This window comes from Pelobates fuscus, chromosome 12 (genome assembly GCF_036172605.1).
Source record: "Pelobates fuscus isolate aPelFus1 chromosome 12, aPelFus1.pri, whole genome shotgun sequence".
NCBI classification, from domain to species: Eukaryota; Metazoa; Chordata; class Amphibia; order Anura; family Pelobatidae; genus Pelobates; species Pelobates fuscus.
In genome coordinates, this window is record NC_086328.1 from 26,843,741 (window position 1) to 26,871,146 (window position 27,406).

Here is a 27,406-nt window from a genome sequence, read left to right on the forward strand (position 1 = left end):
GACTAACTGACATCCTGCCAAAATATGGGTGCTCTGAAAAATGTTCTGTTTTCAGAAGAAAAAACTCGAACGAGTCTTCTTAGAATACATAATTTCTGTACGTATAATAGTTTAAATATGGACAGTACAGAACATTTATTTATTTATCTTGTGTAAAGACTTACTAAAATATTGGGTACTTACCTACAAAACCAGTTCAGACATTCAAACGTGTACAAACAACTGTTGAGCCTCTTCTGTTTGTTATTCATCTTGTTTTATAAGTGACATGATGGCCTTAATCACTAAAATGCAGGTCTTGACGGTTCTTTAACTAAGTGAGCAATCAGTCTTATCAGGCCTCTGTTTGCTTGGCAATGTTCATACCTGTCATAAGACTGATGCATGAGTGGAGATAGATTAAGATGCCTGTGGCATTATATGACCTTGAAATTTGACCAAAGAAATTTGTTGGTTCTATAGTGTTCATGTTAGGCAAAGCACCATGTGCAAAATTATATTTTTACTAGGTTCCAGGCAGCTGGACCTTATCCCATCCTCATAAGGAAAGTCAAGGCAATTGAAATGTCCATACGTTTTATTAGAATTCCTTATTGTAGAATGATACTGAACCTGTCTTAATAATAATTATCACATTATTTCTTAAGTGAGATCACAGTTTAACAGCTCAATAAAGAAATTACTCCCCCAGGGCACTTTACCAAGGATTTCTGTCTCAAAAGTCTGCTTTTGCTCAAATAGAATAATTGTTCACTTGCAGGTCAACAGTCCCAGTGTTCCATAAAAATCCTTTGTTGAAAATCTCCTCGGAGTTTGGATAAGGGCACAGGCAGATTGGTAGTTTGTAATTACAGATTGGTGAATTTTGCGTCCTTACAACCAGTTATTCAAAGGGGTTTCTGTATTATAAAAAGATCACAACTATATTATAAAAAGTCACAGCGAACTACATTAAAAAATATTTTTAAAAAAGTATATATATATCTATATATATATATAGATATATATATATAATTATATTATATGTTATATAATGTCATGCGTATTTCTTATGTGGTTAATTAGCATAATTTCTTGTCATATAGTTGAAAATTGTCATTTTGTGTATAGAATATATTAAATTGTTGCAAGTGTTGCCTTAGCTGTGAATATGTTAAGTATTTACATAAACTGCTACTCTGTTCTCTTGTTATATGTCAATTATCTGGACAATTAGAACCTTCTAAGCTAAGATGCGAAACCTCTAATACAAACTAATGTACTTGCAGATGCAACATATTGATGGATTCAGTACTAACAGGATGCTAATTGTCATTTTAGTTACACACAGATCTGGACCCTGGGATCAGCAGAATCAAGTATATTCTTTCTGGAGAAGGAGCTGGCACAATCTTTGTGATCAATGACAAGACGGGAGATATTCATGCAATGAAAAGACTTGATAGAGAGGAAAAGTCTGAATACACACTTACAGCTCAAGCTGTAGATCGGGATACAAGCAAACCTCTAGAACCTCCATCAGAATTCATAATTAAAGTTCAGGATATCAACGATAATGCACCGGAGTTCGTTAATGGCCCGTACCATGCTACCGTTCCTGAGATGTCTGTTGTAGGTGTGTATGATCCCCAATTTAAAGTACCTTTTCAAAAGTCAATCTCTAAGAAATCCTTTTTTTTTTTTAACAAGCAATAGTAATTTGTTGTAGATTGTTATTTCAGTTATTTATCTAATTTGCATTGTACAGTTTAATTGAGCAATAAGCGGGAACCATGGTGATTGAAATGTAAGTGTTAGCTTATACAACTTAAATGTTCTAAGGAATGCTTCATTAGTCTGGGTTTGCTTATCAACTATTCCATCTGTAAGTAAGGTAGTGATGCTCATACTGAGATAAAACTTAAGTGCCCTGTTTCCTGGCATTTAATTGATTCCTGTTAAAAACAAACACAATTAGGTAAATTATCATATGTTCACTATATATATTAAAGGGGTAGAAGAAAGACAGATTGATTGATAGATAGATAGATAGATAGATAGATGTGGAGATAGAAAGATAGATTGATAGATAGATAGATAAGCATACATAGTTCCAAACTATTCAAATTTAGGCAATATCTTACAGTATTCATGTATTTTTTATTTCCAAAAACATTCTGGTGTTCCACCAAGCAATTGGGAAAATGTACATTCCTTCAGACCAGTGGTTTCCAACCCAGTCCTAATAGACCACCAGGTTTTGTTACTAACTCCATTTGAATAAAAAAGGGAAATACATAAATCCTGGCCTATTGGTGGTCCGCGAGGACTGAGTTGGGGACAACTGCACTAGACAGAGTTACAATGTGGGTAGAAAGAATAATTGGCAAGGAAGGAACATGTGCCAGAAATAAGACAAGGGACGGAAGTACATTTTGAGAACATCAAGGTAAAACAATGGAAAGAAAGCTAATTTGGATGTAGGTAGATATTATGGAGAGGTCAAGAAGAGTTTTTTTGAGGGCAAAATTTGTCTTGAGAAAATGGACAGTTTCAATAGCTAAAACAAATTACAGAAATGGGGTAGAGTCAAGGCGCCAAATTATTGACCGTTAGGATGTATGGAGAGTAGATACTCCATCCTTAGTTGCACAAATCACAAATATTATGAATAAAGTGAGGACGAAGTTGTCCTGTTGATTGAAGATCTGGATAATGATTCCTGATGGTGTTTATGTCACACTTGAAATACATTGCAAGATCTTGGAAATCAAATGAAAAGTGAACAAACAAGTTTATGAGGATGAAAAAGGGAGCAGAAATTGCATGGGCATTGGGAGTCAAGTATGATTTTAATATTTGGCAAAAATTCTAGAGGTGAGTTTAAATTAGAAGGTAGAGTGGTTTTTGAATGTTAATATAATTTTTTAATAAAATACTACGAATAGTAAGATACATATTTCACTGATTATTTTCAGTTTTAACTAACCCTAATCTAGAAACATGTGTATGAAAATGTCTGTTATAACATACATAACAAAGCTCAACCACCACTTGGGAATATTTTCTGGTGCTTTGTAATGCATTTTAGATTAATTAATATATAACTTTAGATGAGTTTCATTCTTTTGCTTTTCAGAGGGTCAGCTCTTAGCGTTTCATCTTCATTTGACAGAGCATGTCAAGTACACCTAGACACGAACATACGAGAAAGTCTAGATTAACTTTGATGGTGCCATTAAAGGATATGTGGGGGACTCTTGACCTTACTGAAAAAGCGGAAAATAGGAATCTCCTAATAGCAAACATGCATAAATAACAAGTAAATACCCAGTGGTTTCTAAAAAGTATTTTTTTCCCCATCAGATAACATTAATAGTAAATATTTGTTGAACGTGTGTTGAAATGCACAGCGATTACATTCAATATTATGTATATCCTAGGGCAGGGATAGGCAACCTTTGGCTCTCCAGATGTTGTGGACTACATCCCCCATAATGCTCTTACACACATAATGCTGGCAAAGCATCATGGGAGGTGTAGTCCAAAACATCTGCAGAGCCGAAGGTTGCCTATCCCTGTCCTAGGGTGTACAGAGAATACAGTTTAAAGGTTACAAATAGAAAGTAGTTATTATGAATATAGAATAATTAATAGCAAAGTCAGTTCAGATCTCTTGTCTTCCCCTATATAACACACGGTTGAAAAATTAAGCCACGTGTGCTTGCTTTATACAATAAATTGCATGTTTTTTTTGTTTGGCCATTTGCATTAGCAAGTGTTTGAACGTAACATCTGGGTGTGTAATTGTCCATTAATATGTTTATACATGAACATGCACATACATAAACAGATATAAATGTACTTACACAAACAAACAATTCATGTTTTTGGAATGCCAAGAAGAAAACTAGGTAATTTAAAAATAATATCTAATTATTACAAATAATGAAGCTGTCATATTTGCTAAAAAGAACATTAATTATGATTTAATTCAGGTGAACAAAATACAAAATAACAAAACAATCTGAAAATTAAATATAAAATATCAACGTATTTTGAAGGCTGTAATAAACAGTATGCTAGCCAGATATAAGAAATAATCTACTTGTGATGTGTTATGTTTAATTAAGTTAGTCATGTCAGATATGGCTGATCTTAAAAATGCATTAATATACAACATATTTAACAATTACAGCAGAAACTTCAGCAAAAAAATTTTTAGTTTTTGTTTTTGAAGATTTTTTTTTGCCAGCCTTATAAACATACATTATATCCTTCCTACAGTAAGTACATAAGCTATCCCAAAAGGAGTACAGCCTGATGCAGAATAGAAGAATTGAAATACAAGCTTAAATACAAGCTTAAATACAAGCTAAAATGCAGCAGAGATAAGTAAAAACACACTATCACTGCATGAACCAGATTGTGAGCACCTCCATCTTGGAATCATGTTTCAATTATTCCTTAGCCACAATCTACAATGTAAAACTACAAGTCTAGGAATGAGGACTGTGAGAAATACCTGTGACTTACGTTTTACAATATTCCAATTTGACAGACAAATATAACCCGACTCCAAATGTTGAGGATGACATAATGCTATTACAGCCATAATGCTGGCAAAGCATTGGGATAGATGTAGTCCACAATACCTGGAGTTCCGAAGGGTTGCCTACCCCTGACCTAACCTATTGTCAGGATATTGGTAAAAAATAAAAACATAGCATCCTAATCTCTTCATAGAATTAATAATAAAAATGCATGCAATCTAATGTCCAAAACCCGTTAAAAACATAAAATTATCCTCCTTTGTTTTTGTAAACTGGAGCTTTTTGCAGCTTGCAAGAAATCCCATGAAGACATTACTCTGGGCAAAACGAATCCGCAAAGCAAATAATGCGTGCATTATATACCTGGTCTATTACTAACCCATCTGACAATACAGATGCATAGCAGATGTTAGTAAGGGTGTTAGAAGAGCAAAACTGTACACAAATGAACACAAATGAACACTGTTTTCTATGTTTTAGATTGTTTATATAGTTATATCAGCTACCACAAGCTTTGCCAGTGTGAACACCATAATCTATGCAGCTTGAGTTCCTCCCCTACATTTTTATGAAGATATGTCTATGTATTGCCAGATAAAGAAAGCAGCTTACTATATATAGCATTCTATCAGAACAGTGTGGGAATGAAGACATGGTAATGAAGAAATTCCATAAGTCATCATTTTGAGTTATCTTACTCTTCAGTAAAGCGTTGGCCAGTTTGCCCGCTGTGCACAGAGAGAGAAAGAGTTTGTACTAGGACATTTTTGTTGTTATATGTGAACAAGTAAAATGACTACTTGCATATTCATATTGGAAAGCCTCTCCTAAAGGGAGACTTGCCGTTTCTTCTGCTTTTTTGTAATTTTTTTTGTTTAATCTGCTATTTTTGTAAAACAAAAACTAACAATTTAATAAAAAAAAATCCCTTAGTTGGAAATTACTCATCAGTTTTTTGAGTATGTTAGCTATAAACCTGTTAAAAACAAGTTCTACGCGACATAAATAGAATAAAAGTACTGGATATTAAATAAATATGGCTGCCATTATGGTATCTCACCTTAAAAATTTGAGGATAATTAACATTTTATTAACAATTGATAACATTTTATTTCTTCTGTGTCTAGGCAACATGGGAGCAGAAGTACATATTCAAGCACCTTCCTTAATTGAAAATTCTAGGACTTGAGAGTCCCTTATATATTATTTCTATTGATATTATGTGGAGAGTGAAAGAACAGTAATTCATTAGTTACATTTTAGATCTGGTTGAAAGCATGGAATACATTTTGCAGTGTGTTTTCTTTTAAACCAGATTACCTTTTTTATGATACATCTTTTGGAACTATTCCTTATGCAGCTTTACTCTGCTGAGATACTGTACCACAGAGGGTTATTGGAATTGACATTCATTTGTCATCTTTCTATTGAAATGTAATAGAAGACCAACGACACCACTTTTTGAGAACATCCACATTGGTGGCCAGTCAATGTTTTGACGTCTATTGCGTGTCTTTCTTAAGCTTGGAGTCTTGATATAGACATTGGTGTCGAAAATTGCCAGATCATCCTCATTGATGTTTTAGATATGTTTATAAGAGATATTTGTGGGTCTTTAGTTGCTTTACTGCTCGGGATTGAGAAGAAAGAGACCTATCTTAAACACTTTGGAATATGAGAAGAACACAAGTTTTCAATAGTATCTACAACTTTCCAGTGAAAGTTCTTAAGACCAAATTTAGATTAATTTACATAAACCATAAACAAAAATATCTGGCTTTTATTATCTAGCACAGTTAGTTTAATTTGTGCTTCTATGAATCATGCTTGCAACAGACTGTACAGATTTCATAACCACAGTCTGTGCTAAGCCATATGCCAAACTAAAAAGCTGAGGGAATGCAACAATTGGCTAAGACACTTCCAGGTTTGGTGAAAACTATTGACAAAGGGTAGGAATTCTCTTTGGAGAATTCCTTCAAGTTTTTTAAACTCTCATGTATTTATTCATGACTGTTTGACCTTTGCTTATGCGTTTTTTTTTTTTTTAATGAGTGACATGTATAATGTATGAAACACTGTGTCAATGGAGACAGGAGTCAGTGAAAAACAGTGAGAAAGTGTGGTCTCTGATCAATTATTTGATCTGCATTTATTTTTTCATAATTGTGTTTGACAAAAATCTGCATAACCATATGCGACTACATGTTCGTTTAGGGAATCGGTCTTTTGACCTTACCAAGTGATTTCCTTACGGTGACCATTCATCAATTTAATTTACAGAGTGTGTGATTAATTAAATAAAATCATCAATGTATTTCTAATTACATTTGCCTCTATTCAAACAAAAAAAAGCGTTATTTGGCATACAAATAATTCTGTATATATAATAGGATATCTCTTAGATAACTTGTTTTTTAAGAACCTTCAAAACAATTCTGTAGGTTCCATAGGAAGACAACAATATAATAGAAGATAAAAAAAGAGCATGTCTTCTTTAAAATATCTCAAAGTCGAATCTGCTTAATTAAAGGGCCATATTTTTGAGGTCAGCAGTAAATTAGCCCGGAGGGTAAGTTTGTTACAAAATGAAGATTTAGAAAGACGATGGCAGATGTTGCGAAATATGTTTGCAATAAAACAGCTGTTGCAACTGTACACTGTAATTCAGTATTGTTTTATAGCTTCTTTTGGTGAATATGTATTTATTACAAACTTTTAGATCATATTGATCAAAGGTAGACTTAGAGAGGAGAGGACATCTTAAACGAACCTACAGGATGTAATGGGCATGTATGAAATAAGGTACCAAAGGCATGCATACCACTTAGTAAGAAATAGGTGAATCATCAGTGTATCAAAAATTCATAACCACTTGGATAATAAATCACAGACACATTTAATATTAATGTAGCTCTTAAAATTCTCTGTAAGTTTTCCTGTATAGTATATGTATGTTTGGTCTCTGTGTCCCTGTCTGATATCAAGAGCAGCTGCAAGGTTAAGTATTTTTCTACGTTATCAGACTATTAAAATGATAAAATTATGAGACTGAACTACAGCCAGAATCGGATTTGCGTTCCCCTGTCACAACAGACATTCGGCCTTATGTCAAGACTGGTATTGTTGTTAATGTATTTTTGGCTATAAAACACCTAAGTACTGACCCTTAGAATGGCATTATCTGTGTGGATTCAGCTATTGATTAATTGCTAAGTTTCAGCTCGTCAATAAAGAGGTCTTTTTTTAAGTCAAGGCATTAAATCAGATTTAAAGTATATTGACATTAGTTTGCATAAAGAGGGTTTACATTTAACCCTGTAATCCCCCATTCCAATATTGCCAATGCTTTAGATAAACCTGGGGAAGTTCAACATTAGCTGACCCCGAAAGGCAGAATCATAATTGCCAATCACAAACATTCCATGTAGTCACTTGTTGCCAAATAGTCCCAAAGTGTTAGGGTAATCAATACAATGCATGGCAGTGGTTATGGTACTAGAATTTGCGTTCTAGGAAACAGTATATAGTTTGTATGGTGTATTATTGTATAATACACCGTTCCTGTGGAACTCGCTTCCCTCCTCCATTAGATGCTCACCCAGTCTCCACTCCTTCAAAAAATCGTTAAAAACCCACTTCTTCATAAAAGCGTATCAATTAAACTGTTAACAGCTCCCAACTGATTCCTCTTCTGCAACTGTCACTAGTCTAATACTATCCTTACCTTTTGTATCATTTTACCCCACTCCCTCTAGCATGTAAGATCATTGAGCAGGGCCCTCAACCCCTCTGTTCCTGTGTGTCCAACTTGTCTAGTTACAACTACATGTCTGTTCGTCCACCCATTGTAAAGCACTGCGGAATTTGACGGCGCTCTATAAATATCATAATAATAATAATAATAATAATAAAGGAAAACCTACTGTGAGGTTCCTTTTGGGGAATTGATAATAAGTATCACACACCAATTAAGTGTTTTTTATTGGTGGTGATATTTATATATCTGTATTCTGTACATCTACATATATATTTAGAAATGTAGTAGCTGTCAAATGTTCTAAAATAAAAATGTCCCTCATAAAAGATAAAAAGATGAAAACAAATCTGCCTCCCCACAATTACCCCCATGAAATTGCGGGGAAAAAAATCTATTTAGATTGATTTTAACATTTAAGATTATTAAACCCCGACTGTTACTCAGGAATAGAATATTTGTCTAAATATGTGTGGTAAATGGTTGCTAGAAGATTTAAAAAAATAGATGATCCATTTTTAAATCTTTACAATCACAGCAGGAATTGTAACCAGCTGTCCCCACAAATGACCCAATTTGCCTTTAGATTGGTGAATGCACATAGATGAATAAATGAAGAAAGGGTGATCTGGCCATCAGGACAAGAATTGGATAAAGATTGGTCCTTTCCTTGCAGAACATTTCGAAGAAGATCCTATATTGGGTGCCTTTAGTTGGCGAAAAGAGTTCTACATTTACTTAAGGTCCTCTTCTTCTTGTATCGCAACACAGAAAAGCTGTAGGGCATAGCTCTCTTACTTTCTCATCTCCTTTGCCGTGATCACTGTCATTTAGTCATAGCACGGCACCCAATGTAGAACACTACGCCACATCGATGTCAACTGTTCCCCACGTACACAACAACTCCCCTCTCGAAAAAGTAAGTGTATGGGTTGAGGATAATTCAGAAGCTGGGGACCTCAAAAAACCTTACACACCATGATGTCCCATTATGTAGAAACTTAAATTACTTGGTCTTATTCTAAAATTTAGAACTTTACCATAATACTTTTGGTACATTTGTTTTAATATATTTTTTTAAATAAGCAGTACAAAATTGTATCCATACAAAAGCATAATTCATGAGCAAATTTATAATAGCATATAATTAACGATTAAAATGGTCTCTCTATAAACAGACCCATTTCATAACATTCATTGTTTTGTGCACTACCTTCTGTGTTCCATACAAAATATAAATAAAAGGGACACATTGTTGAACCTCATTTTGGTGGCCATAGTCCAGGTTTGCTAAATGTGATAATTTGCACGTACTGTTTTCTTAGGAAGTGGGTAAATATAAAGAAGTAAGAGAATTCTTTTTTATTCCCGTCAGCTCTATGGAGTCATATTGCTCCGATTATTACAGGGACTAAATTCTAATTGACCTGCTGTGATATAGTTCTTGAATGTGAGGATAACAAGAAAAATCTTATTTTTCTTAGAATAATAGGTAGAGGAAACACAGTCTTAATATTCATATAAAAAGGCCTCCCGCTGATGTTGGAGGTAAAACTAAAAAATCTTGTTCATTCTGATTTCAAGAGCTCTTTGGGCTTCTATAAAATGTAATGTATTCGCGTTGAACAAGGAGGAAAAAAAGCTTATAAAATAATTATCTGAAACCTGAATGAAAAGTCCTCTAAACACACAATGAAATATAGTGAACAAATTGTCTTATCAAGGACTATGGAGGTATTGTGACGCTATTGCATTTTACTATATGGTAATTAATTTTTTTTTAGACAATTGGAGAAGATGCACTTAGAACATCTTATTTGATATAGTTAAATCAAATGCCAGCAGTTTGTAACAATGTCCGTAACATTTAAGCACAAAGAGAATAATGCCTGATTTCTAGACACAATAAAAAAATATTGAGGAGATATGTTTTTTATAAATAATAGCACAGCACAATGCATATTTATCACAAGTTTGAAAACCCTGTTCCGCATGCAAAACCCATTGTACTCTGGTACCTTCATTCATTTCTCAAACAAAAGTCAGGCACTTCTACACAGGCAGACAATAGTGACACATAAAAAAAAAAATCAAAGTTGTTCATTAAACTTTTAAAATTGTGGATAATGTCACATTATAAGTCAAAACATTAAATAATACAATCTACTCATTTAGTTTTGCTTCTTGTCTTGTTGGATCTACAGTCTGGTGATTTTTTTATTTTTTTGAAGGACAGGGCCCTACAAAACCTCTTTAGAGGACAACTATACGCACCCAGACCACTTCAGCTCAATGAAGTGGTCTGGGTGCCAGGTCCCTCTAGTTTTAACCCTGCAGCTGAAAACATAGCAGTTTCAGAGAAACTACTATGTTTACACTGAAGGGTTAATCCAGCCTCAAGTGGCTGTCTCCCTGACAGCAGCTAGAGGCCGCTTCTGTGATTTACTTAAATCACACTTATTTGACTCTCGCCATCCTCACGGAGTCCAGTGTCAAAAAAGATCCCTGTAGGAAAGCATTGAGTACTGCTTTCCTATGGGCTGTTTTGAATGCGTGCGCGCCACTGGCAGAGCATGCGCATTCGGCTCCACTCGGAAGCTGACGTCGATGGAAGAGGAGTGGTAACCAGTGCCGAGGGAGCCCAGTGCTGAATAAAGGTAAGCAAATAAATGGTTAATTAACCATGTATTCACCGCGGAAAGGGACCCTAGTCACCTAAACGGTGATTAGGGCTCTATATCGTTAGGAATACATATTTGTATGTATGGTGTTCCTTTAATATATTTATGGCAAGTAATCTATTAATAGCAAAAACCCATAATAACATATAATAACACTGAATTTACTTAACTTAGAGAAAGGGAAGATCATCGTTAGTCATTAGGTTCCATTTATTTTCATCTCTGGTTTGAATATTATTTAGGTATATCAGTTATGTTTACCTCTTTAAAAAGTCAAGGCAAATCAGGTGCTATTCTTGGTGCAAATTGCTAAATGTCAGAGACATTATATTGTTTCTCCTTATTTAGCAATCACCCACAGATTGTTTTACAACAGACAATGGTGTCTCATATGGCATATTAATAAGTTATGCAATATGCATATGCATACATATGCAATTGTAATGTTATAACAGGCATTTTGGACATCTTGTTCAATTGGACAAATTAGGACATGGTTATTCACAAAGTGTGAATTGATGAAAATACAAAGTGAATTGAAAGTGAATTTTAAATTTGAGCCCAAAGTACCTACAATGGAAAATGTCTCCAATACATTTATTTTTTTATCAGATTGTTATTTTGATCTAAAATATGACATTTCCTCCTCATTACCTGATACATTGTGAATACTTCTGTTTGTGGGCGTTTGTATCTTTTTGTTGTTACATGGCTATACCTTTAGTTGTGATTCAAACAATGACTAATTGTTGTTTATCTACAGTTCAGCCAATCCTTAAAGAAATGTGTTAAGGACATTTCCCTTTTGTTTACTTTCAAATCTGTTGATCACATTTCTCCATTGTGTTTGTACATTGTATTTCATTTACACTTAGCATCACATAATGCAACATATCAACAATAGTCGTCAACAAGTAAAACCTCAAGTTCGACCTATGCAATGAAATGTAAACAGAAGGAGCAGGTATATAAAGGAATGAGCGTCTACTCTGTATTTATTAATTAAACTGTCATGTAACAGAACAATATCCATTATAAATTGTGCATCTATAATGGTTGAACACAGTTTGATGTGATCCTAGCTGCAAAATCATGTCTAATATGTACATTTAAACGGCAACTGTGATACAGAAACAAAAATGGCATAATATATATCCATGGTTTGAAAATCGAAAATGGGTTCCTTTTACTTTTTAATTGGTCGTCACTTTCTACATTTATTGTTTTCTATAGCAATACCTTTTTACCTGTATAAAGGAGACACTATTAATATAGTACATATATCGCCAAAGAAAAAAACTCTGTTTCTGTATGTTTTTAGAGGAGGGGGTAACTGGAAAAGAAAAAAGTTTAATAAAGCTGCAGACCTGCTGTCTGCAGCCTTTTCAATCCCTTACGTTTACCCGAGGTACAGTCTTTCAGTCCTTACTGGAAAATACTCCGAATAGAGCCTTATCATTGAGAAGTCTCTGTACTGGATCCGGTGAACGTAAGCACACACTCATAAGTGATCATGGCTTTCCTATGCTTCTCGTGAGTTGTGGTACAGCTTACGGAGAAGGGGGAAGGCAAGTGGAAAAGGAAGAAAACCTTGACAGCCAGGGAGGTGTTTCTGCCCCAATTATAAAAGTACCGCTTTCTATTCTTGAACTTTTCTAAACTGTCAAGAAAGTGACGGACCCCAGACACATAAAGCACTTCAGCAAGCTTACATGCGGTATATGTGTAGAGCGTTCTTTTAACACTGTAAGGAGTCCATTTTTTATTTTTGTGATATTACCTTTTTTAAAAATGGGTTAGTAAGCAGCAATTGTACAGTACACCTGAAGAATGAGTGTGCAAGCACATTTTATGTAGAATGCGTGGGTCCTTTATAAAAGGTTAATAACAGCTTGTATACATGTTGTGAAGCACATTCACGTGTACTAAATGGGTTGTTTTGTAAAAATGAAAGCATTGTGGTTTTGACATGGCATGACAATGAGTCTTGACTACGTCTGCATTTTTTATGACTCTACACAATTTTGTTTCTTGGAGAAATGCTGTCATTGATGGCAGAATTCGCTAAGCTGTCTGCAAGGTTCTGAACGATAACGATATGCTTTCCAACAGGTTTGTCTGCATCACCCTTCGACATGTGTGTATCTAACTTTTTGTTTTTGTGTGATCGTTATATATCGTTGTAGATCCTAGTCAGTGTCATTTTTTTTCCTGTCTCTGTGTTTCTCACCATTTGTATAATCTTCTGCCTGGAAAAAGTATGAGAAAATGTTCTGTGTGATTAGTGTATTTACAGCTGTGTCTATCAAAATTCTAAATGGCCATTTATCTCAGCTGGAAGAAGAAAAACCTGATGTCTTCATAAATGTGAATTTATTGCCTTGTGTAAAAACTACTGGGTTTTTAATCTCCTAGAATAACACATATTGTACGTTTTAAAATGTCTTACAACATATCTATATTTACTTTTTTAATTTAAGTGGGAATTTTCTCTTTCGGGATATATTTATTGATAAACGGTCTCTGTGCAATGGCAATCAATGTCTTAACGGCAATAAATGTCAATGAAATGCTGGTATTTGTCAGTCTTATACTAATGTGGGCATCTGGGCATTTCAATCTCACATCCAGCATGTTGCCAAATCCTGTAGATTCCATCTTAAAAACATAGCCCGCATCCGCCCCTTTCTTGCACCAGATACTACCAAGGAGCTTGTCCATGCTCTGGTAATCTCCCGCATGGATTACTGTAACCCTCTCCTGATTGGTCTTCCCAAAAGCCGTACTGCACCCCTACAGTCCGTAATGAACACTGCTGCTAGACTGATTTTCCTCTCTAGTCGTTTCTCTCACACCTCACCCCTCTGCCAGTCCTTACATTGGCTTCCTGTATGCTATAGGAGTCAATTCAAGATACTAACTCACACCTATAAAGCACTGAACAACTCTAGCCCCTCTTATATCTCCTCACAGATCCATAGGTATGTCCCTTCTCGGTCTCTCCGTTCTGCCCGTGACCACCTCCTGTCCGTTGTCCGCACTCGTACGGCCAACTCGCGCTTGCATGACTTCTCGCGGGCGGCTCCCTTCCTATGGAATAGCCTGCCTACCGCCATCAGACTCTCCCCTAGTCTTGCATCTTTTAAGAAGTGCCTTAAAACTCATCTCTTTAGGAAAGCATATGGCCTCCAAGACTAACCCTTACCTCACATACCTGTCTCTTGCCCTCTCCTAAAGGGCAGCCCACCTTATTTGATTGCAAATTCCTGTCCTAATGTGTTTTACACCCACCTCCTATAGAATGTAAGCTCGATCGAGCAGGGTCCTCTTCAACCTATTGTTCCTGTAAGTTAATTTGTAATTGTCCCATCTATAGTTAAATCCCTTCTCATAATATTGTAAAGCGCTACGGAATCTGTTGGCGCTATATAAATTGCAATAATAATAATAATAATAATAATCTATTCTTGCATGAAAAAAAAAAACAGGCAACTCAAGGCAGGATGATTGGACTTTTCGTTTAAGCCCTTTACAACAAAGAATTTGCTCAACTTAATCTGAAAGAAGTTATAAATCCTTTAATAAAATATTTACTAATATTTTGGGCCCACCAACCATTTTTTTTTTTTTAAATAATTTTTCCTGTGAATAATAAAAATCTAGAATATATATACATAGATGAGCTGCTGTAGCCAAAAGGGTTACTCCTTGTATCACTACCTCTACAGCCCCTGTGAGGAGGACCTTGTTAGGAGTACCCTGGCCTGGTTCCCCAGTTATAGGGCAAAGCGTATATAGATGCCATTCAAAAAGTAAAATAAAGGTAAAGCTCACATGGTTAATTTTGGAGTTCACAGCAAGGGTGCTGAGTACTTTGCCTTTATTTCACTTTTTATATAAACGTGTGTATTGTTCCTATTTATGTTTGTCCTGATGAAAGTTTTAGATGAATTAAAGCATTGACAAGAAGACATAAGAGTGTGATTCTTTTTGAATTTGTGTGTAGATAGATAGATAGTAGTGATGTCGCGGACATAACATTTTCCGTTCGCTAACGGCGAACGCGAACTTCCGCAAATGTTCGCGAACGGGCGAACGGGGTGAACCGCCATAGACTTCAATAGGCAGGCAAATTTTAAAACCCACAGGGACTCTTTCTGGTCACAATAGTGATGGAAAAGTTGTTTCAAGGGGACTAACACCTGGACTGTGGCATGCCGGAGGGGGATCCATGGCAAAACTCCCATGGAAAACAGAGTCTGGTTTTAATCCATAAAGGGCATAAATCACCTAACATTCCTAAATTGTTTGGAATAACATGCTTTAAAACATCAGGTATGATGTTGTATCGATCAGGTAGTGTAAGGGTTACGCCCGCTTCACAGTGACAGACCAAAATCCCCATTTAACGCACCGCAAACAACTGCAAACAGTCCATTTGCACAACCGCAAACTCCCCATTTGCACAAGGTTGGATACCAAGCTAGCCATGTCCCCTTCCTTGTCCTCACTGATGTCATTGAAGGTCTCTTCCTCCACCCAGCCACGTACAACACCAAGGGTCCCCGAAACGTGACAACAAACCCCCTGAATTTTTTATTTAAATGTACACTACTGTTCCACCAGATATGAGTTGCACTGGTGTGACACTGTGCCCTGGCAGGCCCTGAAATGCACACGTGTGAAGGAAACTGACTGCTACTATTTCACAGTCAAATTTCTAGTTTTTTTTTAATGTACACTACTGTTACACCAGATATGAGTTGCATTGGTGTGACACTGTGCCCTGGCAAGCCCTGAAACGCACACGTGTGAAGGAAACTGACTGCTATTATATTACAGTCAAAAAAGTTTAGTTTTTTTTAAATGCAAGCTATTGTGACACCAGATAAAAGTCGTGGCACTGGGCAAGTGGGCACAGTATACGCTGTGAGCCTGACACACACGCTGGCAGGCAGGCAACTGCAATTAGATTACACAAAAAAAACAGACTGATGTTCTAGCCCTAAAAAAGGGCTTTTTGGGGTGCTGTCCTTACAGCAGAGATCAGATGAGTCCTTCAGGACTGTAGTGGACACTGAATACACTAGCCTAGCTATCGATTTTCCTATTAAATCAGCAGCAGCTACACTGTCCCTCATCTCACTAAGAATGCAGCTTCCGGGGGGCGGGGCCTAGCTGTCATGGAGGAAAGACGCACTTCGTGTGAGCTCCCTCAATATCTCACTTTAACAAGCGAATTTCACCCCAGAAGGGGATGACCCAGCAATGTTGCTCCTACCTGACCGACCCGACATGCTTAATAGCGGTTAGCAACTCGACAGAGTCTTACTTACCTCCGCGTGGCAAGTGTGGCCTGGTGCTCACCGGGCGGGAGAGGCGTCCGATGCCCAGGAGCAGCTACTTCCCGGCAGGAGCTCCGTTACCCCCCTCTCGGACTGGTGGGGGTTATCCCGGTCCACCCCTGAGAGGCTGTCTGGAGCTAATGGACGCACAGAGCACAGCCGCCCAGGCTGAAATACTCATCTACGACTCTCCCAATATGGCGGCAGCCGCGTGTCCTCCTGGTACCAGCAAAGCATGGCAGGATATTGAGTCTAAGCTGGACAGACTCTTTAATCAATTTTGGAAGCAAATAACAAGCAGGAAGCCCCAACAAGCTCCACCACAGCCCCAACAAGCTCCACCACAGCTAAGCGAAGCAGTCCCCATTAAAATCCACCAACGCAAAAGGCGTTGAAGACTGGACCGGAGGCACAAACAGAAATGCAGAGCCTGCCCCACGTCAAGCACTCGCCTCCACCTTAAGCCACCACAATCCCGAACTGGACGTGAAGCACCACCGGGACAGATCCGACCACCCGACAAAACAAGCTTCCACCACCTCAAGCCGCGAACCCGGCACTCAGCCAGAGACTTGCCTTTGTTGTTCCAGGTATCAGTGACTCCCAGGGTCTGCACCTGGCACCCAGAAGGGATCGGATGAGCACAAGCAGTAAACAGCAGCCTGCCAAACATGTCCCACTATAGCCGATCCTCCACACCATGCCTTTGATCACATGAACTGCTCTCTGCACATTAACTAATCGTAAAGTACCAAGCGTTTAAACATGTCATTATTTCACCTCCTTAAGAGTTTATTGTCGTAGTTCCTTACATGCCTGTACTTTAACCGTCATGTATTATGTTATTCACTAGTCTCATCTCATGGGGCGACTCACACTTGATTTATAACTAGTGGTGGAACTGCTGATATAAATACACAGTTGATAACGTGCAAGCTACACCCTAAACATGACAGCCATCTTTCACAACCATGTACTGCTATATACTCATACCCTCAGTGCAACTAGCCATGATATACGCACGTTCAGCCTAGCATGCTCAAATATAACACACTTCTGTCTAAAAAAAATACAAAAAAAATGAATGCAGCTTCAGAATTAATCTAAATTGTATAATGTCTAGGAGGTGGGAGGGTCTGGGAGGGAGGGTCGGCTGCTGATTGTCTGGAATGTGTCTGCTGACTGTGAGGTACAGGGTCAAAGTTTACTCAATGATGATGAATAGGGGACAAACCGAACATCGCATATGTTCGCCGTCTGTGGCGAACACGAACATGCTATGTTCGCCAGGAACTATTCGCCAGCGAACCGTTCGGGACATCACTAATAGATAGATAGATAGATAGATAGACGGGCAGACAGACATAGTCCAAACTATTTAAAGTTAGGCAATAGCTTGCAGTATTCAAGATCTTTTATTTCCAAAACAATCTGGTGTTGTATCAAGCAGTTAGAGAAATGCACATTCCCCTAGACAGAGTTACAATGTGGGTAGAAAGAATAATTGGCAAAGAAGGAACATATGCCAGAAACAAGACAAGGGCTGGAAGTATATTTGGAAATATGTAGGTATAACCTAGGCGTAAACTGGAATAGTGGCAGCTATATACGTTGTAAGATGGTGGTGTGCTAGGCTCCACCCTTGTGATTTGATCCCACCCATCTCCATAAACCTTGCCCCTGAACTGCTGGACATTGCCCACTTAAAGTGATACTATAGGCACCAGTTAAATTACTTCTGTTCCGTTTCAGGCAGCTGTAGCCACACTTCCCCTGGCTGTGACTGGCATAGTTTCCATGAAAAAAACAATCACACACAGAAAGGCTGTGACAGACAAGGGCTGAAAATGGAACTGTGAGACTATAAACGCAGGATCTATACACCTAAAGATGCCTCATTAAGCTAAAGTTGTTTTGGTGCATATAGTGTCCCTTTAGTATGCTAATACTCATATTCTATTAAAGGGACACTCCAGGCACCCAGACCACTTCTGCTCATTGGAGTGGTCTGGGTGCCAACTCCCACTACCCTTAACCCTGCAAGTGTAATTATTGCAGTTGTTTTTAAACTGCAATAATTACCTTGCAGGGTTAAGTCCTCCCCTAGTGGCTGTCTATTAGACAGCCACTAGAGGGAACTTCCTGGTCCCTAGCACAGGTTTTCTGTGCTAGAGCGTCGCTGGACGTCCTCACGCTGTGTGAGGACCTCCAGCGTCGCTCTATTCCCCATAGGGAAGCATTGAAATTCATTTTCAATGCTTTCCTATGGGGTGCGCTAATGCGCATGCGCGGCATTGCCGCGCATGCGCATTAGGTCTCCTCGCCGGCGGGCGAGATCAGTCTCGCCCAACGGCCGACGTAAGCAGAAGGAGGAGCGGCAGGGGAGGAGGAAGCAGCGACGTGGGACCTGTCGCTGCCTCTGGTAAGTCACTGAAGGGGTTTTCACCCCTTCAGCAACTGGGGATTGGGGGGTGGGAGGGAGAGGGACCCTCCAGTGCCAGGAAAACGGATTGTTTTCCTGGCACTGGAGTTTCCCTTTAACAATATAGTAAGGGTATTACTGACAGGGTCAACTAGTGTCCAATTTGTTTTACAATTTATTTTAGTATGTTATTAAAAACAATTATCCTTATGCTTTATGACCCTTATGCCTTACTAGTAACACTTTAGTTCTCGTGCATTATATTTATCAAGACACTTATAAAGCTGAATTGTTGGCTAAATGTCATGGGAAGATGTAGTTAGCAAGAACTGCGGTGCTAAAGGTAAGGCATTACTATCTGAGGTCACTACTATACAGTTTAGTTCAATTTCTATATGAAAAGTATCAAAGTCCTATCTGGCTTGGGAACAGTGCTTTCGGTTCATCCCTACATGAGACTGCAGTGGAAGAAGTAAGAGAGGGAGGGATTCCAAGCATGGAGCCAGGGGAGACTGCAGGGTAGAACGTGCAGGAATGTATTCATAGCATGGAGCTTGAGGAGAGCTGTCATACACTGTCTCTTCACTTTTCACATTGCACAGTACAAGCTTTCAACTCCAGCCCCTGGTGCTAGCAGTCTTTGACAACCCTGCAGGCATGCAATTAGGCAGGCCTGTCTTTAAGGATAACATATTTACTGCACGAAAAGTAGAAATTGGGAGCAACAGGTATCTGTAAGACAGCCAGCCAATGAAGGTGATTCACACAACTTCTCATAGGATTTAATCAGATTTTTTAGCTAATAACTTTCCCTAAAAGCAAGAGAAGGGCATGATATGTGCACTATATGATCATATACTGTAACTAGTTATATTTAGAAATGTTTTGCCTAAATCTGATGTTTTTAAAAACTTTAATATAGTGTGAGCTTTGAGAGTGGTGTTTAGTGATTGACTGAGTGCTCTGGATTCTGGTGTATCAATTGGTCCCAGTAGCACACTTGTAATGTGCATGTATGTTTTGGTGAGTGCAGCCTTCCTCACCATAAATACACACACACACACACACACACACACACACCCATGATATATATATATATATATATATATATATATATATATAGATATATATAGATATATATAGATATATATTTAGAAACTTCAAACAGATTTGTATTAATATTCTATTAATTTAAAAAATGGACAGAAAATGGACAAAGATTAAATTTTTTATTTCTGTACAAAAAAATGTCTGTGTAGCTTCAATATCTTGCTGTGTTCGGTCATCAACCAAATCTGTTGTTCAGAGTACAAAGGAATAAATGTAGCTTGGCTAATAGAACAGAACCAAGACTGTAGACACCCTGCAATGAAGCCTTTTTGTAGTTAAGGATTTATTCTCTGCTATGTAAAGGAAAAGGGATAAAAAAAATGAAAAAGAAAGGAGATGCCGTAACAGATTTCAGAAAAAGCACAATGGGATTTTAAGACTATGAATGATGTCTAAATTTTGGTGGAAATAAATGTAATTTTGAATGATAACTTTGACCTGTATGCACTGCCTTTGTAGGTAACAGTGAGACTGGTAGAGACTGTCAAGTGTCTCTAGGTGCACGTGGATGTATCGACCCCGTGATGATATAGACTCTATATAATCATGCATAAAAATAGGTTTTGCAAGGTTCAAAGTGGGTGGAAGACAGCTGAATATGAACATAGCTAAACAACATATAACCATGTGCCTCCCACGGCTCATCTAAAAAATTGTTACTTTGTCAATTGCCTTATAATAAATCCTGTTCAGAATATATGTGGGATACAATAAAAAAAAGTAAAGTCTCTGAGTGGTTGAGTATATGATGAGTGGAGGAGGAATTGTGACCTGATTTTAGCGATTCAGACTATATATATATATATATATATATATAGTCCTAGATTTCAAATGCAGAGAGGGTATTACATAGTAAAACACAGCACCATCTTGTCTTTCCAGTTCTTTAAAGATGTAAAATTTCTTATACTGGCTATAATTAAAAGGTTTTAGAGCTCTAATGAATGGCCAACTCATATTTTAAATTTGGTTCTGTACTGGTGAGCACCACTAGAATAAAAATACAAAGAATACGCTCATAAAATTCTTCAAGCACTTGCCTGGGAGAGATGGTGTGACGTGACCCAAGACTTGAGTATAATATAGCAGTAATGTGGAACTGCATTTGAAATGTATCTGGGTGTACCAGGTCAGTCCCAGTACCAGGAACCAAGTATTTGATGAGGAAAAAAAAGAAGAGAAGTCCAGGCACTCTCAGGATACAAAAAGGCAAATTTATTGAACCCACTGAAACGTTGCGACCTACACGGTCTTTGTCAAGCTTGAGTGAGTGTGAGAGAGTTGGATCATGAGATGACACACGCCTTAAAATTCCAGTAGTTTGTCTATGTAGCCACCACAGGTACATAGACTAGTGTGCCTCCCTCCGCAGGTGTCAGCTGGAACCAGTGTACTTAATGGAACCTACATTTGTCTAGGCTGGAGTATAGTCAAAGGGAAAAAAAATAGGAGGGAGTCTTAAAAACATTAAACATGTATAATAAAGATGTTTCCTTTCAAAGGTAAAACAAGAGCATACAGGAACCTAATGCAAAATTACTACGGAAATCCCTCCTCTGATGCAACACTACAGAAAACCAGGAATAAATTATGCTCTATAAATAACCATTTCGTAAAAGAAAAAAGAAAGAAACAAAACAACATACCATCTGCAATGTCACAAATTACATAACTAAGTATATTATAAGCGACATACTGTCCCATATCAGGTGTCATACATGTTAAAACACAAATGTGCTTCTTTCAGTCAATAGGAACAGAATAAGGATTTAGCACAATACAAAGCTAACTAATTATGCATCAATGCAATCTGAAAGACAAAGGTGTTTCTTTGCTAAACACTAAATTTAAAGGGACACTATAGTCACCTAGACAACTTTAGCTTAATGAAGCAGTTTTGTTGTATAGAACATGCCTCTGCAGCCTCACTGCTCAATCATCTGCCATTTAGGAGTTAAATCTCTTTGTTTATGAACCCTAGTCACACCTCCCTGCATGTGACTTGCACAGCCTTCCATAAACACTTCCTGTAAAGAGAGCCCTATTTAGGATCTCTTTATTGCAAGTTCTGTTTAATTAAGATTTTCTTATCCCCTGCTATCTTAATAGCTTGCTAGACCCTGCAAGAGCCTCCTGTATGTGATTAAAGTTCAATTTAGAGATTGAGATACAATTATTTAAGGTAAATTACATCTGTTTGAAAGTGAAACCATTTTTTTTTTATGCAGGCTCTGACAATCATAGCCAGAGGAGGTGTGGCTAGAGCTGCATAAACAGAAACAGAGTGATTTAACTCCTAAATGACAGTGAATTGAGAAGTAAAATTGCAGGGGAATGATCTATACACTAAAACTGCTTTATTTAGCTAAAGTAATTTAGGTGACTATAGTGTTCCTTTAAGTAAACTGAAAACCTGAATTTTAAAATTTAGGCTAAAATAGTCCAGCTATGGCTGAAAAAAATTACAATCAATCAGAATGCAAATCAATTATTTCCCTAAATTTTGAAATGTAGTTTTTCATTCATGACAATTCACCATTTTTTAATAAGCCCAGAGTATGCTGGTGCAATAAAGTTTTTTTTAACATTGTTATCCGTAATGTAGGTATGAAATGAAAACTGATAGTCAGCCTGCCAATATTTTCTCATAATAAATATCCATGCTAAAGTACTTATAGCAGTACGGATGTCTGAAAAACAACTGTGTAATTAGCAAAGGGCAAATTAATTATTTTAATGGCTAAATCAAAGCACTCCTCCATTATAACAGACATCAGACAGGCAAAGAATTATCAGAATTTATTTCAGTAGTTGCTGGAGGGCCAATATTGGAGATCCCTGTTAATTATTAATATATTTAATAAAGTTAAATTAATTGAAGGAACGTATTGATGCAGACTCTGATTATTGAAATGTACATTTCTACAAGCTTGATAGCTGTTTGTCTAAAATGCACCAAATTAAAATCTGCTAGTCTAGTCAACATTTTTTAAAACTGTCTTTTTTGTGGTATGAAAACTTGTAGACATTGGTTTGATTAGCTGTGGTATCCCTTGACCCCTCTTTATTCCCCTGCTAGTGTTCTACCCTAAGTAGCCACTTTAGGGAGGTACCTCTATGGACCTTTAAGGCTTTGAAAACCATCAGTTTTAGATTTTGGCACCAGTTTTGTCCAAAATATCTAATTTACTCACTTACTGCAAACAACCCTGCAGACCACCTATCGGGAACTAGAACTACAAGATAAAAATGAATGTATCAGCCTTGCTATAAGCATGTAGTTATGGTCAGATGTCCAGTGAATGTACTGCATATAATAGATTTAATATTAACGTTGTGGAGATATTTGTGTTTGTGCACACAGTCACTTAAGAGATAAGACTCACAAATATGCACACATTACTGCCGAATGTCGGAACATTTATAATTAGACTGTCAGGACCTCAAAGAGTCACCAAACACTGCTTTCCTTCTGGCCAACCTTCTCAAGCAATTGTATTGCATGTTTGAGCATTCTTTAATAAATTATAAATATGTGGCCATTTTCTGTATATCAGAATTAAACATGTCTATTTACATAGATGTTGCCAGCAAACCCTACTACCCTACAGTTATATATGCGATATAATGGTGAAAAACAGAAATATTATTGCCTATACCCTTAGGGTTACCAATGGCGAAACTCACTTTGCAAATATCCTGAAATTGGTGGAACTGATCTCATTCTAGAATTCTCAACCACCTAGTGTGGGACAGTGGGGCAAGTTGTGAAGCCCAGTCACCCCTTTTGCCATCTAGTCTTGTTACCCCCTCGAACCCTATAGCCATGCTTTGATCAACATCCACATTAGCAACCATCCTTATTATCCTTCACAGTTTACAGCACTCAAAACATGATGGGTACATTAAATTCACAACTATTTTCAAAACGGTAAGCTTTATTCATTTGCATAGATTGGATTACTTGAGGTTGCTTTTAGCTTTTTGTTTTAAAAAAGAAAATAATCTTGTTTCCATGACAACTCTATTGTACCCTGCCACTTCTGGTGATTGTTGAATGCACAAGAAATAAATGGCTTGGCACTGAGTTTAAAAACAAAACCAATTAGGTTATAGTTGAACGTGAAAATCATCCTCTTCTAAATGCAGATGATGTGGATTGCTTCTAGGTGCTGCTCCAGCTGATGGCATTTTGCTCCAGTGCAAACGACTTAGCTTCATTAATGATGTCGCAACCAATTGTTACTGTACACGTCCCCGAGATCATTCATTTATCATTTCAAGTAGCTGAATAAATGGGTAATGTAGGTTAACTTGGCATAAATCAATAGGAACATGCAATTTCTTACACAAAAGAAAAATGTAAATACAGTGTAGCAATTTAGTGCAACAGTACACAATATTGAATAGGTAATGTGAAATAGCAGTCTATATATTAAATCCGTCTTGGGAAAAAAATATTATTTTGAGACTTCTATCCTGATGTTGCTCCCTCCAAACCTAGCCTTCATCTTTTTAAGAGTACAGAAGTATAAGAGTATTACCAAAGTTCGATAACATTCACATAGGGTATGGTGTGTATCACTAAGTTCCTAACTTACGATGAGTGTGTATGAGCATATCACAGAGTTCCACATCAATAAAATTTTGCAATATACATACTATCAGAGCTCCAAAACATTAAAAACTCACAATCATGTGCATTGCAATCACAGAGCACCTCTGCATTTAACCACACTGTAATGTCCAAGGCGATTACATAGACCTATTGCATTAAAAGTCACAATGATATGCAAGTCACTATGACAGAGCTTCACTGCATTGAAGCTCACATTAATGGGCATGGTTTCACAGAGCTCCACTGCACTGAAACTCACAATAATGTGCATGGCTGTTACAGAGCTGCATAGAAGTGAGATGCATTAAAATAGAACAATGATCTATTGTTTTAAACAGAAATACAAACTGAAAGAAATACTTCTGCTTTATTTAATTTATCCTGATAAATGTTAAAACTTTGAATCTCAGTTGTTAGTTGAGATTTATGTGCCGGATGTGTTCCACTACAATTGCAATCATGGACTATCCGTGCTGACAATTTTAGGCTATGCATAATAAATATTAAAAATGATATAAAAAGTAAAAGAATGGTAAAAAAAAATAATAATAAACACCATCTGATTTAATCTGAAAACAAATGTATACGATAAAAAATTAGACCAGTACATTTGCGCATCAACTCTCATCAAATGTAATATTTTAGGGAAAATTATGTATTGGCTTTCCCTGTATGCGATAACTGTTTTATTTAACTTTAAAACAAAAAAAAATCTGTGCTGAAAAAGCAAATTGACATTATGGATTTAAGGATGGACCATTGGGCCTGACAGTTAATTAAGAAAGCTAAATGTTTACTTAACTTCACGATTGCTAACTTCTGGGGAAATTACTGTAGTAGCCTCAATTCTTCATTGCTAGAACAGCCAATTGTGATATATTAAAATGTACAAAAATCCCAATGGTACAGTGTAGAATCATGTGCACATCCAACACTGCTCTTGGGAACAAATTAATTCGAAACTGAAGGTTGTGGGGAGAAATAAGAAATATTATGTTTCATTTTGGTGGCAAGTTGCAGGTGATCGCATCTAAACTATTACAATTTAGAGTTTAAATATTATTAAAACAGCAACTGTATAGCTTTCTCTCTTTGGGTATATATGAATATCATTTTTATTATGTTTTCTAGTTAGGCTAACTGTAAAAGGATCTTTTGGATCAACAGCAAAAAAAAAAAGTGAGGAAGGCTGAACTTGATGGACGCATGTCTCTTTTCCGCCTATGTAACTATGTAACTATGATGTAGGAGCTCCTTTTGCTTGTACTCAGGTCCAAGGGACAGTCAGTAAATATGCAAAATAAGACGACAGAGAAATACCATATAGTGTAGTGAAAGGATATAGAAAAGCACTTGCAATTTATTAGAGCTTCCAACTAGCTCCAAGTTTTTGCGTTTGGGCGGTATAATCCCCGCCTGTGGATACACTGCTCCTTTGAAGCCTTTTGTGGATGGTATATTTGGATCTAAATGCCAGTAGGGGTGTTTAGAATTATTTAGATGTTTAGAGTGCAGCATTCAAAACTAGGTAGTGGCAGGTCACCCATTATGCGAAAAGAATAAAACAACCAATAGTGCTCACTGATAAAATATGATAATGTAGAATAAATAAAGGGAGAGGGACTCACAAGGGAGAGCAAAATAAGATGTTGCTCAATACTGAAGGGGTAGGTGGTTAAATTTCCCACCAAGAAGGTAGAAGGTGGAGTTCTCTCAGTAGAATCTTCTTTTAAAATGTGTAAAATATTTTCACTTACTAGGAGAAAATAAATTAATAAATTAATTAAGTAATAATAAATAGTAAGCACAAGAACCTAAAGTTTACAATGCTCTGATTTAGTAAGCAAATATTGTGTTTTACAAATGCCAAACACACAACATAGCCTATCAGGTATCGTTCGGCAAATTATACATGTTCTTCCACATTCCTCTATGTAACATGCAATTTGAATTTCTGTAATTTGCTGGTCCCTGCACGATCAATATTAGAGTGTATTCAACTTTATTTCCCCTTTTCAAACTCAAGACACATTAACACAGGCATCAATGTTTTTTTTTTCTATTTGATGCATGAGTGCAGCTTTTATTGTTGATGTGTAAGGAAAAGTATTATTAATAGAATGTAGATTACATCTAAAAGTGAACATTTTTGAGGATGGCTAGAGCACAATAGCAGAAACACTTTAAAAGTGTGTGAAATGAACCAAACCATTGTCAGGCAAACATTTTATATTTTTATACTAAATGTAATATTTAACTCACTATCTACATGCAGAATATTAATTTATTTTTTTGCAGTTCGTTTATAATAAATAGGGAATGTATATCATTAAAATTGATTTGCACTATTTTTTTTCTTTCAAATCAACTCATTTTATTTGTTTCTGTCTATATAATCTCACCATTATATAAAAAAACACCAAAAGATAAACTAAAATGTCTAGAAAAGTTACCAAACCATTTTTAGGTAATCATAACCCTATGTAAGGCATGATGCTAAGCATTCCCTGAGCAAATTTCTGGGACAAATCCCTTTTAAGTTTATGTGACTTGGAAGGAGATATTGGAAAAGTAAATGGGCATGAAAAGTGGGAAGATTTAGTCTAAGGCAAAGGATTTTTTTTTTACATCAAGAACAATAAGGATGTGCAATTCTCAGCTTGAAGAAGTTGTTTCATCAGAGTTTGTACAGATGTGTAAAGAGCAACAAGATACATACTTGCAAAAAGATAATATTTGTAGATGTAATTTTTCCATTGTTGGGTAATAGCTTCTTGATCCAAGGATACATCTGACTGCCATTATGGGGTCAAGATCGTTTTTCTAGTTTGTTGCAAAATTGGAAGTGCTTCAAATGTTTTTTTCTGCCTTATTTTGGATCAACAGCAAAAAAAAGATCTGACAAAGGCTGAACTTAATGAACACATGTCTCTTCTCAGCC

General features: G+C 36.8%; 1 protein-coding gene across 1 annotated transcript in view; it reads left to right on the plus strand.

Moving 5' to 3' along the window:
• CDH8 (cadherin 8) overlaps nt 1-27,406 on the plus strand; it is a 314,476-nt gene that overhangs the window by 118,605 nt on the left and 168,465 nt on the right. The window contains exon 3 of the mRNA XM_063438477.1: nt 1,321-1,615. Coding sequence (XP_063294547.1) covers nt 1,321-1,615 — 295 coding nt within the window. The remainder of the gene's footprint in view (nt 1-1,320; nt 1,616-27,406) is intronic.